We start from the raw sequence: 16,438 nt of genomic DNA on the forward strand, positions 1-16,438 counted from the left end.
GCACATTACCAAGAGAAAGGTTTCCTCTTTGAGCAGCCTGGTCTGGTGGAAGGTCCCTACCCATGCTAGGAGTGTTGGAACTAAATGATTTTTAAGGTCAAACTACACTTCTACCTAACTTGGACTCATGTCTGATATCTTTTTATGACTTTCTTAACTGCTTGGGCTGACACCCTGATTTTTGAGGGTAGTCAGCTATTACCACCATCAAAGAAAATGGGAAAAGTGAAACTGAAACAATTAATCTCAGCATCTGGATTGGAGTCCCTGCTGCAACACATACTTAAGTTTTCCATAGGGAGACAAGAGCTGTAGTTGCAAAAAAATAAATTTCAGAGTTAACTGCTAGTCTGAGGCTCAGGGCAGATTTAGAATGCAACCTGAAGGTCTACTGACAGATTAAACAGAGAGCAGGTGTGAACAGTTGTATCATAGGCACACCTGGCATGCTGGCTGCTGCCTGTATCCAGGTACTGCTTTCTTATCTTGGCTGTGTTTGCAAGGGGAAATACTTGTGTAGGTGAAAGATCTGTTTGAGTAGAGAGAACACAGAACTAAAATTGAAGATTAAATTAAATTCAGTTTGCCAGTGTAAGGAGCATCTTTCAGCATGCTCCTGGTAATTTAGGCAGTCAAATATTCTGCTTCAGGTTTGATTCAAATACTACTGGCAGCCTCCTGCTTCCCTTCAGGCACTGCTAAGCTCTGTGGTAAAATTTCTCTGGGCAGCAATAAATTAAGAGAATCTGAAGTCAAGACGCCTAGACAGCTTAAATGCCAGATAAAACCTCTGGCAATGTGTCTTTCCATGGTTACCAAACTTCACATCCTTTCATTTTTTATATCAGAAATAGCTAGCCAGTCTTCTTGTTGAGGAACCCACCGAAAATTGCATTTTCTTGCAGGCAGTGTTGACCTGAGCAGCTACTCAGGGAAAACCTGCAAGCCTGCCTTCCCTTTACAGCTACCTTCCCCTTATCTTTGCATACTCAGTAACACCATCATCAACTCAGCTCTCTCTTCAGCGACTAAATCAGCACAAGAGAAGGTGTTCAGCACTTCTGGCTGTAATCCCTGTTCCAACAGCTGTTCTCAATTCCTTCCAGAGAAAACCCACCTATCTGATGAATCAGTTCCCCCACCAATTTGCTTTGTCAGATAACAGGCAGGCCTGCAAGCCCCCAGCCTCGCCTAGGCTGCCAACCTGCAGTCAGTCATTTCCAAATACATGCAAAAAATAACCCTCAACTGCAAAAAAAAACCTGTCACAAAAAGTGCTGAATTTGGTAATATCGGCTGGGAAAACATCCAGACATTTGCACATATGCATGCAAGGTTTATCAGTGGAATGAATTATATATTGCATAGTATGAAAAATTAATAGGAGTAAAATGTGATCTGGTTGAAAATCAAATACAATTTTTCAGACTAGACACGGCTCTCACCAAGATCTTTTAGAAATACTGTCTTTTTCTCAGACAGTGCTATTCTATGCTACCTTCAAAGATGCTCTTGAAGTTTTAAAAAATAATTTACTGACCACAGTAACATCATCTTTCTTTCTTGGAGTGCTTACAGTTTAATGTGAAAGACTTTAGAAGAAAGAGGAAGAGAAACATACAAAGACTATTCATTTTTTATTTTCTGTGCTAAAGCTGGAATAGCATTCCTTTATTTTTTTTCCACCATAACATATTTTTCAGAGATTTTTGCATTATATTAAAATGTATAACACAGCCTACATTTCCAAAACAAATATACAGCTCTCTCTTTTCTTGGAATTCTAAAAAAATGACTATATATTTAGATGGAGTAGTACACACATAGTTCTTTTCTTAGCCATTCTTGGCTATTTTCTGCAAAGTAGGAGCATTACCAAATGTTGTCCACATATTATATGGGCATATTTCCAGACCCAGACCACCAGCAGGACTTCCCTCTCTTCCCTTGGCCTCAGTCACTTCTGTCACACTAAATTACATGCCTTTGAAGGAGAGGTGGAAGGATTCAGGCAGTGAGATTGCTACAACAGCAAGAACATTTCCCATGGATCCATCTTATGTTGGCAAAAGAGCCCTTTAGTCAGCCCAGGTTAGCACAGAGGGCTGTGCAACTCCTAGGAGTTCTGGCAACGCCACTCTGCGGATAAGGCTTTTATGGCTCAGCCCCTAGTCCTGGTCAGCCACCCGAGGGGAGAGAATGTCCCAGAATGTGGGACACAGAAATCATCATGTCAAGCAAGGAATCCAGTTTCTGTCTCTTCAAATAATTAGTCTAAAATGCCAATAAATAAGATCTAAGATAATGTCTCTTCTAGCTATTTTTTCCCTCCCTCCCAGTATCCATGGGACACAGCAGCAGCCTCATGCTCCATCTAGTTGTGTTTCTCTCACGAGCTTGCTCCAGCTTGTTCCTACTCTCAGTGAGATTATCTAGCAGTGAGATCAATATATTAAGCATGAATTACACAAAGCAGCAGTTTATTGCCAGGTCCTGGATGTCCTGCCTCCCAATTTCATTAAATATCTCCCTTCTTATAAGACACAATTCATAGAAACATCTGCCTCACCTTTCTGCCTTCAGCTTCAACTTTCTCTGCAGTTCACATATAAATCCCTAAATAAGTGCTTTCTTTTGGGATTTTTTTAATTAAATATTATATGTATCTGTTTCCCCTACAGATATAACACACAAATCATAGAAGGTGAAGATGACAAAACCCTAGAAGGTTGTCTGAAGTGATGGAGAATTGTCCATCATTGTACATCTTTGTTCAAGAGTAATTTTAAATGCTTCAAGCAATAAAAAGCTAAACAATTTAATCTATAAGCAGTTCTGAGTTGGACTCAACTTTGCTTAATTTCATCTTCTATTTCAGCCATTCTAGAGCAAGCACTACCATTTACAAAATCTTCTTTAATATTTGTATATTTAAATATATGCACGGTAGCATCTAAGATCAGTTTCTTTAAACATGTTGCTAAATTTGGATTCATTCCAGTACTTTACAGATACTGACTATGTACAGAGCAGAACTCTTCAGGGAATCAAAGAAAAATTGCCATTTAAATAATAAAATTAATCATGTATGTATTTTCAATCAGGGTACTTTAAAATATCACCGTTACTTCCAGGAGCTGTGTCAGAGAGCAGAGACTGGCGCCCATTTCCACTTTTTCTTTGAAGTCTGAAATGAGATCTTGTTTTGTACAGAGTATTCTAATTTCTATGTAGCTGTGTAAGAAGAAGCAAATAATTATCTCAGATTTTTGAGGCAGTGAATGACATTCAAGGCTTTGAATTAAAAAACACCCAAACCAACAGTAATACAAAAGGTTTCCAGATAGCATAGGTAAGATTGAATGTAGTTTGTTCATCTGTAAGAAGTTTATTTCAGAGAGTTTTTTCGTATTTCTATTGGATCCAAGTAGTTTGGTTATAAAACTATAGAAAGAGCCAGCCTAAATGACTTGAGGCAGTGTTTTCACTGATTAATAAATAATGCCTAATGGCAAATCATTGGTATTTTGAGAAATCAAAGGTATTTTTGACAAATAAAAGTTATTTTGATACCTGCACTGTTTAGATAGCATTTACCTAATTTTTGCATAGCTTATACTACTTTTGCTAAAACCACTAGAAAACCAGTAGACATTGGTCTCTCAATATATCTTACAAAGATATATAAATATATAACAAGAAGTGATATATTTTTTACAAACCCAGTGATTTTGAAATTGTGTTTTAGGTGCAATGGCATGAAAACTAATTTACTTATGTGCACCATGCTACCTATTCACTTACCTACATTTCTGTGCAACAATACTGAAACATCTCATTAGAGAGATCTCTGTTGCTCTATCATCATTGACTTTATACTGCCTCCAGATCTTTCCATTTGGGTGATTTCATTTGCTCAGATAACCTACTGTCTTTTTAATAGGTTTAGGTAAATAGATCTTTCACAAATCTGTCAAAAATCCTGCCAGGGAATATACATTGCTAATACCCAGGGCAATGTCCTGTACAAAAAAAGAAACAACATGAAAGACATGTTGATCTTTAGCTTTGTAACCCAAATACCTTTGTTGATAAAGGCTGTTACTGTGATTTGCCAGAGAGAAGTGTGTTGTCTGAGCACATGGATTTTTGGTTTTATTTGCTTTTCTTTGGAAACGTGACAGATCATGCTGAGCAAGACATTTGCATCTAGTCTGCCCAGAGGTACTATTAAGGACATGTTCTAAAACCCAGAAATACAGTATAGTCTCTTGTAGCAGTGTTGACAGGAAGGTGTCAAGATTAGTCACATTAAATTACCTGCCTTTTTTAAGAATTTCTTTTCCCAAACTATTACTACTAGGTATATAAACAAGTATAATTTCTATAACAATCTATAATCTATAATTAGGTATATAAACAAATATAATTTCTATAACAATCTATAACAATTTCTATTTTTCTTCCTGTAAACTAAAATACACTGTACAATGCTGAAAGAGAGGCAGAGGCTGAAATATTCTTAAGAAGAATATTTGTTTCTCTGCTGCACCTCCTAGAAAAAGTTCTACTCTCAAATTACCAAGGAAGGCAAACCAGGCACTGAATTTTTGTAGTGCTAATTAAGATAGATGGGAACAAGTTTGTCAGCTGGTACAAGTCCTCACTGTGTCATTTAAGCACACTCATGAGGAGATAGATTTCATTTCAGACTGGCTCATCTACTCAGCATGCTGTCTGCTCATCTTAACCAGGTGTAAGAGGTTGCAAGTTGGATCAGTGAAGACAGTGACCCATGTTGGGTGGGAGTGTTGATCTGCTGGAGGGTGGGAAGGCTCTGCAGAAGGATCTGGACAGGCAGAATTGATGGGTTGAGGCTGAGGATGTGAGGTCCCGCAAGGCCTATGCAGCGTTACAGGCTTGGGACACAGTGGTTGGAAAGATGCTCTGTGGAAAAGGACCTTGACCAGTTGACAGTCAGTGGAATGTGAGGTAGCAGTGTGCCCAGGTGGAAAAGAAGGCCACGGACATCCTGGCCTGTATCAGCAATAGTGTGGCCAGCAGGAGCAGAGCTGTGATCATCCCCCAGTGCTCAGCACTGGTGAGGCCACACCTGGAATCCTGTGTTCAGTTTTGGGCCCCTCAATACAAGAAAGACATTGAGGTGCTGGAACAGGTCCAGAGAAGGGCAACAAAACTGGGGAGGGGTCTGGAGCACAAGTCCTATAAGGAGTAGCTGAGGGAGCTGGGGGTATTTAACCTGGAGAAAAGGAGGCTCAGAGGAGACCTTATCACCCTCGACGACTGCGTGCAAGGAGGCTGTAGCCAGGTGGGGGTTGGCCTCTTCTCCCAGGTCACAAGTGAAAAGACAGGACAAAGTGGCCTCAAGTTGTGCCAGGGAGGTTTAGATGAGGTGTTAGAAAAATGTCTTCACTGAAGGGGTTGTTTAGCTCTGGAACAATCTCACCAGAGAAGTCACAGATTTTATCACTATCCCTGGAGGCATTTAAAAGACCGCAGATGTGGCACTCAGGGACATGATCTAGTGGTGGAGTTGGCAGGGCTGGGTTTACAATTGGACTTGATGCCCTAAAAGTCTTTTCCAACCTAAACTATTCTATGATTCTTTTCTTTCATTCTGCTCTTTCTTCTTAATATCCTACAATTCCTTTTCCTCCATCTAACCGTTAGAAGCATTCAGTACCTAATTTCCATTTCAATGCAGCTGAGAATGGGTTTGTCTACAGTATTTTAATATAAAAGAAATATACATGGTGTTTTAACTTTGTTCTGGACATGTAAGATTTTTTATGTAATGTAAGCATGAAAGCAAATAGCTTTGCATGCTCATTCCTACAAGTCACTCAAATCCATTACAGTAATTTTTCCAAAGCAATCTGTTAAGTCTAACCACAAAACCATGAAGCACAGGAGTAGGTTTGTTTCAAATTAATGCAGCAGGTGGGCACATCACAGACAAGCAGCACTGTGGCATTTCCCAAAAGGGAGTATCATTGCCATGAAATAATAACAGAACTACTCTATAGCTCAAGGGGATAAAAATGGAAGCAGATTTTTGCACAGGTCCCACACCTAGAAATCGAGTCACCTCCTGTGACAGAAGCTATCATTAGGCTGCTAAGGTAATTGTCTGAAATTCAGAAAATGCCTTTCTTTATGGGCTGTAGCCAGGACACCTTCCTAATAGCTAGTTTAATTTCCTCCGTGCTGTGAAGTATGAGAAACCTTTTTGTATCGTGAATCATCAGTTTCTTTTCAGGAAATGTTTTTGTTTGGTTGGGTTTTTGTTTGGTTGGTTGTTTGTTTAGGGTTTTTTGTTTGGTTGGTTTGGTTTTTTTGTTTAGAAATATATATACTTTTCATTTTGGGGTTTTTGTTGGGTTTTTCTCCAAGAAAACATCAATGCAGCAGCATCTTACAGAGACAGAGGTTTATAGCTCAAGGTGCTGAAAGAACCTCTCATTACCAGTTGTTCACACAAAATCTGTCCACTTGGAACAGTCTGAAGACCAAAATCAAGGGCAGAAGAAACACAAGGAAGGGGCTTGGGAGTGCCAGGAGCTTGTCCCTGCCCAGATCAAAACCCAGTCCTAGTACAGGCATGGAGAGGTCAGGGCTGGAACTTCCAGAGTGCAAATATGGTTCTTTATAAGGCAAATCTGTTAATGGTGTCAGCAGTCCAGGCTGGTGTGGAGATATCTGGCATTCAAAGGCACCCAGAACCCACGGCAGCTCCTGCCCTGCAGCGAGGCTCAGCATCAACTCTGTGTCGCTCTCCTCAGCCTGGCAGCATTTTCTCACTGCTGAAATTAGTCCATCAAGCCCAGTAGGATGCTGTTGGGAAGAAGAGAGGCAGAACCTGGCTGATCTCAGGCTGTGGCAAGGAATTGTTCAGGCACAGGCACGCAGGAAGCCACTCCCCAGAGCTGCAGTCTGGGAAGAGATCACCACATCCAGTTGGGGGAAGGACTGTGTAGGTCATGGCTTAGCTCCCAACTCAGTCAAAAACAGACACAAATTTGCTAAACCTGCCAGCTTAGCAGCTTCATTGAGTAAGACCTCAAAACACAATGTCTGTATAAAGTTACCCGTGTCTTCCTGCCACCCTACATGGCCTTCATTACTGGACCTCTAGGTTCTTCTGTAGGCTTGCTTGGGAACTTGGGGCCTGGTTTAGAGAAATCTCAGTTGGCTCACCATCACTTCAATCACTTAAAGATTTCCTTCTTTATGTGTAAAGCATTGAGATACTCAGTTGAGGAAACATAATACAAACAAAGAAGCATCTTTATCAGAGTGAAAACTACACCCATCACAGATGGGTTTACTGTGATACTTCCTGATTTTCATAAGCCTTAATTTCCCTTCCTAAAGAGTTCTGGTTTGGGCAGTTTCCAGGAATGAGACCAGTGTTGGTATCCAGACCACAATCTGCCCTAAATTAATTTTTAAAGAGGTTTGGGGTTTTTCAGTATACATGATGTTGCGTACTTTGGAAATACTTGTGCATGACAAACTTTTTACAAATTTATAGGAGTTTTATTTAAATCATATTCTCTCTGTGACCCTGAGGTAATGTCTTTTTCACATGGCCTTTTCCATGTTTTTTAGGAGACCCTGAAAGCTTTTGACCGGGAAGTAAATGCATTTGTGGACTATATGTTTGGACCCCGAGGTAAGCTGCTCCATTTACAGCCCTTTAAGGAAATTATACTTCTAGGAATTACCACCCAAAAAACTTCTAAAATATTTGCTGGGTAACTTCTTATTGAAAAATGTAAACTAGGCAGAATCGCAGTATTATCAGGAAGACACCATTATTGTAGCAAATCTATCAATGCAATGATTTGTGATTCCTTTGCTTCTTAGAATGTCAGAGAAATTAAATTTTTCATCCTAACGTGGAATAAAGATCCTGAAAGCCTGGATCTTCCTGAAAGTGTAAGGTCTGCTTTGGGACTGATTGTCATTCATAATCCAGTTTGTTTGGTCCAGCTACTCATTAAATTGCCTAATTCAGATGGATGTTTGGAGCAAAAGCAACCTGCAGGATCACATCCAAAATTTCAATAAACCAATCGATTGGGTGAGAGTCATCTTTTGACTTCCTTATTATTGCTTTTCTGGAACAGTTTGGACAAGAGTAACTTAAATAATTGTAGGTTAGACGTGTCTCATGCTCTGTTAGGATTCAAACAAGTAAGAAAAAAGAAACCAAACCTAAAATAGGACTGCAGGCAAGGATAAAGCATAAAAGTCGGGGCTAAGAGAGCCAAGCAAATACAAGAAAGGGATGAGACAGGAGCTTAGAAAGGACACAGTCTTCAGAGTAGGCCCCTGCAAGGCCACCTTGCTGTTGATAGGGCTGGATTTAATTTCAGGAATTGCCTTGCAAAACTTCTACCCATGATAAAATCCAGAACTGCTGCTGTGGGATGGATGCATGATTATGGATTCCCAATTTGTTGCAGTAATGTTCTCCATGTCACGGAAACAGTTCTTGCTTAATTGGAAGTAAAAGGGAAAGATGTGTTCTTAAACACAAGAAATTAGAATTTTTCTTAGTTGGCTGGCTGGCTACAAGATCTTTTCCATAATGTCTACAGTATATGTGAAGTTTGAAAGAAAGATTTCCAGTGAAGAAACACTGAATAGCTTGGGAACTGCAGCAGAAGTGGTTAAAGCAGAATAGGTTTCATTAATGGCTTCTACAATAGTACATTTTAATATTAATAAAGAAATGTGATCAGAAGAACAAAAGCACTATGTTTTGGTGTTTTATTTTGGTTTTGCTTTTTTCCAAATAAACATGATGTTCTCTTTTATTCCTCTTTCCTTGTTGGTCCAGACAAATTGTCTGAAGGAGTAAGCCATAGCTGATCCATAGCACAGAGATCCCTTTGGGATTTTAGAAAGCCCTTCAATTAAACAAGTATTATTTGTATTGCCTGCCAAGTGCATCACCATCCTTCTCCAGATATCAGTGCTGAAGATAGCTTTGTTTGTCCGTGCCTCTGCACTGTGATCTTTAATTTAACTGGTGGTATAATGACACAGTATCATACATTTCCTGAATAGCATATCTCCCTCCAGTGTGTTTATCCACATAAATAATTCACATAAATAATTCATAATAGACTGCAATCAGTTTTAAATCAAATGATCCCAGAGATGAATATCTAATGAATTTGAGAGCTTCCCCAAGCATCTAAACCCACAAACCATTCCTCTTCTTTCTCTCGGCTGATTTTCATCCACAGAACACGCTTCGTTCAGCAGCAAGATGGATTAAAAGGATAGATAACAGCATTCTATTGTTTTAAAAACCAATCCCCTATTTATTGTTTGTAATTTAGGTAGTAACTCCTGAGATACTTGTGTCACTTTGTCATCATTAACAGATGTGTCTGAGGGCACCAGAAGGGACAGAATGCCTCTGGGAACTAGAGCGTGGCTATCTCTGTTACATTGGGAGCACCAGGTTAACACAAGCTGCAGTACTGCCCTACTGCAATGAGGCACAGACTGTCAGAGATCTGAATTTGATTTATAAATATTGGCTTATTTTGTACCTTCATTCACTACTCTCAGCTGGGCTTTGTAGATAACATAACCTCCGTGTTTGCTTTTGAACAAGTCCTCAGGGAACAACAGCACTATACCTGTCCATTGGTTTCATCTCTAAGTAAGGGGTGGTCTTACAATTTGGCGTTGGTCCCTCTTGTTCTTATGCTGAAGGCAAATTGTGAATGAGTGAAATAGCAATTTCCTTCTGTAAGAGATAATTTTTCCAGGGTAACCCTTTGTCACAGACATATTTTATGAAAAATCTTTTTGCTAGGGTCTTTTTTCTTGAGAAGCTGAGAGGCCTCAAAAACAAAATGTAAACAAAAATTATCTGCTGCTGTGGAATGTAACAGGTGCAACTTTGATTGGTCTCATGTAGTTGTTTTTAATTAATGGCCAATCACAATCCAGCTGTCTCAGACTCTCTAGTTAGTCACAAGATTTTATCATTCCATTCTTTGCTAGCTTTCTGATGAAATATTTTCTTCTATTTTTTTAGTGTAATTTTAATATATCATTTTCTTTTAATTTAATATATATCACAAAATAATAAATCAGCCTTCTGAAACATGGAGTCAAGATTCTTGTCTATTCTTTCGTCTTGGGACTCCTGTGAACACCAGCACAACCCTTCATCTGCAGAGTATTGTTTGGTATTATGCAAAATTAAGTAATATTGAATTGCAGGAGCTAAATCTAGTTAACTAGTTGTTTGTTTTATCTGTGAAAGAAATGGAGGTGGTCAAGAGAGATGTGTTTTGTTAAAGTTATGATAAAGTAAAAAGCATTTTTCCTTAATAGACTGATCAGTAGCAAGGCACTGGGGCAAACCCATCTACCCTCTGCACCTTAAAAAGGAGTGAATCTACTCAGACACTGAGCAGCCAAAGCTATACAGAAACTCGAATCAAAGTGTTTCCAAACCTCGTTGATAAAGGCATGATATGTTTAAAGAGCCTGGGAGGCCTGCCACTCATTTAAAGGGAGCCAGGATTTCACCCCAAGGGTTTGGCACATCATGGCCAGTGACCATGAATGCGCTTATTCACGGAGTGATCGCAGCTTGCGGGCGCCTGCTCCTTCCCCTGCTGTAGTCCAGTGCTTTCCCACTGTGACTTTATTTGCTGCTTTGGTCTCAATTTCAGATGCTGTGCAAGTTCAATACTGTAAAAATAATCCTTTCTCCTACTGACAGTGTAACTTTATACTACTTGAACATGGAGATTTAACTGTTGGTCAACAGAAATACTTTTCATCTCTCAATCTTCTGATAACTTCTTTTGAAATACATTCCCTTTCCTCCCCCTTCTTGACACATAAAAGCCTCCCTCTGCTTGTCATTCAGGGATAAGTGGAAGTGAAAACAAAACAGTCACGTTCCTTGGCTGCCCTTTATAAACCACTTTCTGCCAGAAACTGTCTTACTCTTCAAGGTATTGAGGTCGTGGTGGGAAATATTCAGGAAGGGTACATACCTAAACAATCTCTCTTGAAACTGGAATACTATAGAACTTAAAAATACTTGGCATGCTGACCTGAACAAGCACATGAGTTCTGCTTTTGTGTGGATCAGCCCACATGCTTGTGGCCACTCACAGCAGAATGAAAACTTTCTGAGGGCATACTGGGACAGAATTTATTCTGTGTAGTTTAATTTGTATTCTGAACGCTTCTGAATATTTTTCCTTTTTGAGCACACTTGCAGCTTTGCTATCTACTGATGCCAATTTACCTTTGTGCATGCAACCTTTATGCACCAAGTGTGGCAATCCTCAAATGGGAGACCTTTCCTTAGATAGCAGTCTTGCTGACATGACTGCTTTCTACATCATCATTTAGGATAGCAATTAAATAAATTAAGTCCCTATGCTCCTAAAACACACACTCCTAAGACATCAGCCCTTAAACATTTAACCTTTACCTGTCCTGTGACGCCTGTGTCATGTTGAGAGCTCATAGGGGAGAAGAATCACTTCCAAAATATTCATTCCAGTGCTTCACACGTGGCTTGTGAGCTTTAGGAGATTGTTGGAAGTGTTTCCTTCTCACTCTGAGGTGATCCTAAGAAGTACTGAGGTCTGAAGACAGACAACAGGCGTTCTACCTTGGTAATGCACAACAAAACAAGGCTGCCATAAAAGGAAGGATTGTGCTGTTGTGACTGCTTTAATCCTACACCTCTGCTCCTAGAGGTTTTTGGGAGTCCAAAAGGGAGAGTCAAAAGCAGGAGAGTATTGGATTTCCATGGCAGTGGTAGCCTGGTTGAAAGTCTTTCCTGCAAAAGGTCTAACAAGCCTCATGGAATCCAGATTCAACAGATGAATGTTACAGCCACTGTGATGGAAGCGAGGGGGGAGGCAGAGGGAAAATGAGAAAGAAAGCTGGTGTTCAAAGCCTGGCTCATATGCAGGTTACTCCAACATATGTAAAATTTCACTTTACATGTGGTTAGTACGCAAGTATTTCTGAGGAAGGAATTGTTGGAAAGAATACAGCAAAATTCCAATCAATTACTGATTGTTTGGGCACATTTACTTGGTGCATCATCCATTGCCCAGTCTTTTACAATTTCAACGCAGGCATAAAAACAATAGAATTTTTTTCATGCACTGTGAATAGCTTTTGTTTTATAATTTTTAACACAATCTTGGCCTTTGTTAAAAAAATAATCTAAGTATTTTAAAACATTTTCCAAGAGCAAAAACATCTTTCTGTGAGACCTGCATGACTCCTCACTGACTTCTGTCTTCATGAGAATTTCTTCATAAGTAAGTGATTTTAGAATGACTTACTCCATAAGTCATTCTAAAAACCAGCCATGATGCCCCCTTGTTCTTTCCATAGGTAAATGGCCGAAGAATGTTGCTATGGAAAATTGACTCTAGATTTTTCTCTGTCTTGGAAAAAGAAAAGAAAGCACACCCCTTTCACTCATGACGTCCAGTTGTTCATATGACAACAAAGTGGTGCCTCCAGTTTGGCATCTGGGATTAGGCTTTGCTCATATACACTGAACTATCTGATTACTGCCAATGGGATTACTTGTGTGAATAAGGCAAGCAGGATTTGACCTTAATATTTCATTTCAGGACCAGGCAAGTGGGACAGAAACTGTGAGAAAGTGAGCCCTTGCTCAGTCAAAAATCTTCAACAACCATCAAAGTAAACATTTGCCACTTGCTTTTCATATTTAATATTTTGGAAACGTCTTCCCCTCGTATGAATATTTTCTAGTCAATGCTGTATACCTTCCTGTATGGCAAGTGCAGAATTAAAATAACATGTGAGCTGGCAACATTACATGCACACTTTGGATTTAATTGTGTCTGCAAATTGTCTGTTGGGCAGATTAAGATAGGATTTAAATAAATATTAAGTGAAAACATTAAATAATTTTTTTAAAAGCACATAAGAATGGGATTTTCCCCTTCATTTTCTCTTTACTATTAAAATGAGGTGATTTAGGTGACCTTAAATAATTTGGGAATTCCATGCAGTTTTCAGCCCACATTCTCTGAGACTTAGCATGCAGTTTTGATAAGTTAAAAGCAATGGATAGCTCTTGTGAGGAAAGAATGGCTGATTCCCTCTCCCACTCTTAGCAGATTCTTTCCATTATGTGTTCTGCCTTATTTTAGCAATACTTTACCATAGCTTTCTTAATTCCCTGCTCGGTGTGTTTCTTTTTTTTAGATACCAGGGTTAGAGGATGGCTCCTTTTGGACTCTTACCTTCCCACATTTTTCCTTACTGGAGCATATCTACTCTGCATATGGCTGGGCAACAAGTTCATGAAGAACAGGCCTCCTTTATCTCTCAGACCTCACCTCATTGTGTATAACCTGGGCATCACGCTGCTCTCCTTCTACATGCTGATAGAGGTGAGTGCTCTGCCATGCAGCACGGCTGGGAGAGGAGACCAAGGTACAGTTTTTTAGCAGAAATAGCTCAGTGACAGGTGGTTCTGCTAGGAAAGTTTACATCAACAGCAAAATAACATTTAAAAGTTCCTTCTCATCTCAGATCTTGGCATGTTTTGGTCATCCTTCCTGAGCTACAGACCACACCTGGGGACAGCTCTTTGTGGCCAGGACCATGTCCACAAGCCTAAATTTGAATCTGCAGCAGTCACTCTGCTCAAATGTGCCTATACCTTGTCCTTCAGCACCCGTGAAAATGCCATAGATTGGGTTTTATTTGTATGACCGACTGTGGAATGATTTTTCCAGGCCCATACTTAAAACATGAGTAGATTTATAGATGAGAGCAAGTACTGATTTCTTTATGGCATTGGCAATTCGGTGTTATTTTTCTGCTCATGTGGCTAAGAAGCTTTCCTCATCCAGTCAGACAGTAAAAGACAGATGTTAAAAACTTAGCACTTCATCCAAAAGCAAGGGCTGTGGTGCTTGGAGGCTGAATACGGTCACATAGATTATTTCCCAAGTACTTATCAGAAAGGAACATGCTCATATAGTTCAGGATCCATTTGGAATCCGAAGAGAGGTTTGAATTGCATCTGATAATTTTGCAACAGCAGAGGATTCAAACAGTGCCCCTCAGCATACATGTGGTTTTACTTCTGCAGAGAGAAACAGAAGCCAAAAGTCACTATTTGGATATTATTTGGGAGCTGTCCATTCTCAGCCTTCTGTGATACTTTTAATATTAAGGTGTTAACATATATTACTTGAAGCCCTTAAAAACAAAAACTAGAAGACAAAACCCACAAAAACTTTTTTTTTTTTTCCAAATAAGTGACCCTAGGCACGAGAAGCCCTGGCTGAAGAGTGTGCTTGATTTCATGTGCTTGATTTCAGTGTCAGCATGTGCCTGACACTGATCTGTTACCTGCACAGCTTCACAGCATTTCTCTCTCCCAAGGCTCTCAGCCACAGTTTCCACCTTATTCTGTTGGTCGGACAAGAAACTTTTCAGAAGCCAAACAGGACACCCAAAGACTTCAAGTTTTAAATTAATTTGAGCTAAACAGCAAGTGACTGGCCGGGTCAAATGGCTGAGGAGCAGTTCAGGTTTGTGCCTTTGTGCAAAGTACTGGCTGTGTTACGCAGAGCTTTATCGTGGTCAATGCTCCAGCTGGCTTCAGAGGCTGCTGTGGGTGTCTGGGAGGGCAGGATAAGGTTTAGAGCAAAGGAGAAACCAGCACAATTGCTGGAAGGTTTGATGATTCCACAGTGATTGTCCTCCAGAATATAAATTAGTACTTTGATGTTTAAATCCCCATTTTGCTGGAAGGTATGCAGATAACTGGCTGCAGTAGCAGGACTCAGCAAAAAGGATTAACTGAATAGAAAACAATACTCCTTCCCCCTTTATCTTCCAGTCTGATTTGGCCTGCCACAAGTAAATAAATGGAAGAACAAAGACAATTTTAGCAGGTCTCATTTGCATGGATTAAGCAAATTACATTTTAGCCACCTTCACATCCTGGAAGGAACTGTATTTAGCCACCTCCTGTTCAGCTGCCTTCCTGCTCCATCCTTCCTGAGGCTAACTTTGCTGCAGACAGTTGCTGAGTTGTGTTAGTCCTCAGATGAATCTCTTGAAACCTTGATTCTGAGGCTGGAGGCTGCTGATTTACACCTCCCAGATGGCAGCTGGGCATGGCTGGCAGTGCCAGCTCACAGCTCCACATTCTGCAAATTTGGGAACCCAGGGAACATGATGGCTGATCTGCACTGCCAGCTGTTCTACTGCAGATTTCTCTCTCAGCTCTGGACTGTCAGCTAGGCTGGTTTTACACCATACAAAACATGCTTCCATTATACTGCCTCTGTATTTTCTCTTTGTCTACTTTCCTGGCTCCCATCACAGCTTCTCCTGTGAAGGAGCAGAATGGAAGTTAATACTTGCAGTCCTGCCTGAGGTAGCCTGCACATCCCTGCTGAAGAAAAACAGGCAAATGGGAGAGCAGAAATCATCTTCATTACCAAATAAAGTCATGGTGATTTAATATTTCAAAATGTCTAATTTCCAAAGCTTCTCTCTATGCCCCTTATTCTCTCAGTCTTTTGTGGACAGTAAGCTCTTTAAGGCAAGAGTTACCTATATTTAGCACATTCTGCCCTGTGGTTCCTTATGTAAACACAGTTGATCCTTCCAGTGCCTGTGATCCGGGATCAATTCCTGGTTAGACACATCCACAACGATTGTTTTATTTCTCCACCCTCTCACTGCATCTAAATCCCTCTGGTCTCTGTACTGGGGAACAATCATAAAATAAGAAGAAGCTCTATAATAGAGATAAAACACATTCCCCCCCACTCACCCACACCTCACCAAAAGAAACCCCCATAACCAACCATATTTCGTTGTTTTGTTTATAAGGTGCCACACAGCATTTCTTGCAATAGCTCCAGAATGTAGGGGTTACTTCTTAGGCATTCAAAAGAAAAAAAAATTTCATTCACAAAAAAAAGGTGTATCTCCAAATACAGGCTGTCCCACATGGTGGATTTAATGAGAAACATGGTAAACCTGCTGATGGGGGTACCTGTGCTTCAATTCTTCATCCCCTCACCCTCATCTCCTGACTAGTTGTAGCTGGCACTTCAAGACAGTTGATTTGTGCAACCTCAAGGCAAGGAGGCGAAGATTACAGCAAAGAGTCATAACAAAAGGACTGTTTTTAAATCTCCAAGGGCAGATTCCTCTTTTGAGCCGGAGCTCCATGCGCTGCACCGTGGGCATGAACTATGTGGGAGCCGATTTTATCTCTGAGCTTTGAGGTCAACAAATCCGCAAAGCACTCGGAGGAACAGCTCCAGGGCAGCTCTAAGATGTGTCATTAGCAAAAGGCCAGATACCCCTAGGATCCCCCAAGGACAAG

General features: G+C 40.3%; 1 protein-coding gene across 2 annotated transcripts in view; it reads left to right on the forward strand.

Moving 5' to 3' along the window:
• ELOVL2 (ELOVL fatty acid elongase 2) overlaps nt 1-16,438 on the forward strand; it is a 51,143-nt gene that overhangs the window by 16,586 nt on the left and 18,119 nt on the right. For both annotated transcript variants that reach the window (XM_030943483.1, XM_030943484.1), the window contains exons 2-3: nt 7,633-7,696; nt 13,282-13,469. In XM_030943483.1, coding sequence (XP_030799343.1) covers nt 7,633-7,696; nt 13,282-13,469 — 252 coding nt within the window. The remainder of the gene's footprint in view (nt 1-7,632; nt 7,697-13,281; nt 13,470-16,438) is intronic.

The sequence above is a fragment of the Camarhynchus parvulus genome, chromosome 2 (genome assembly GCF_901933205.1).
Source record: "Camarhynchus parvulus chromosome 2, STF_HiC, whole genome shotgun sequence".
NCBI lineage: Eukaryota > Metazoa > Chordata > Aves > Passeriformes > Thraupidae > Camarhynchus > Camarhynchus parvulus.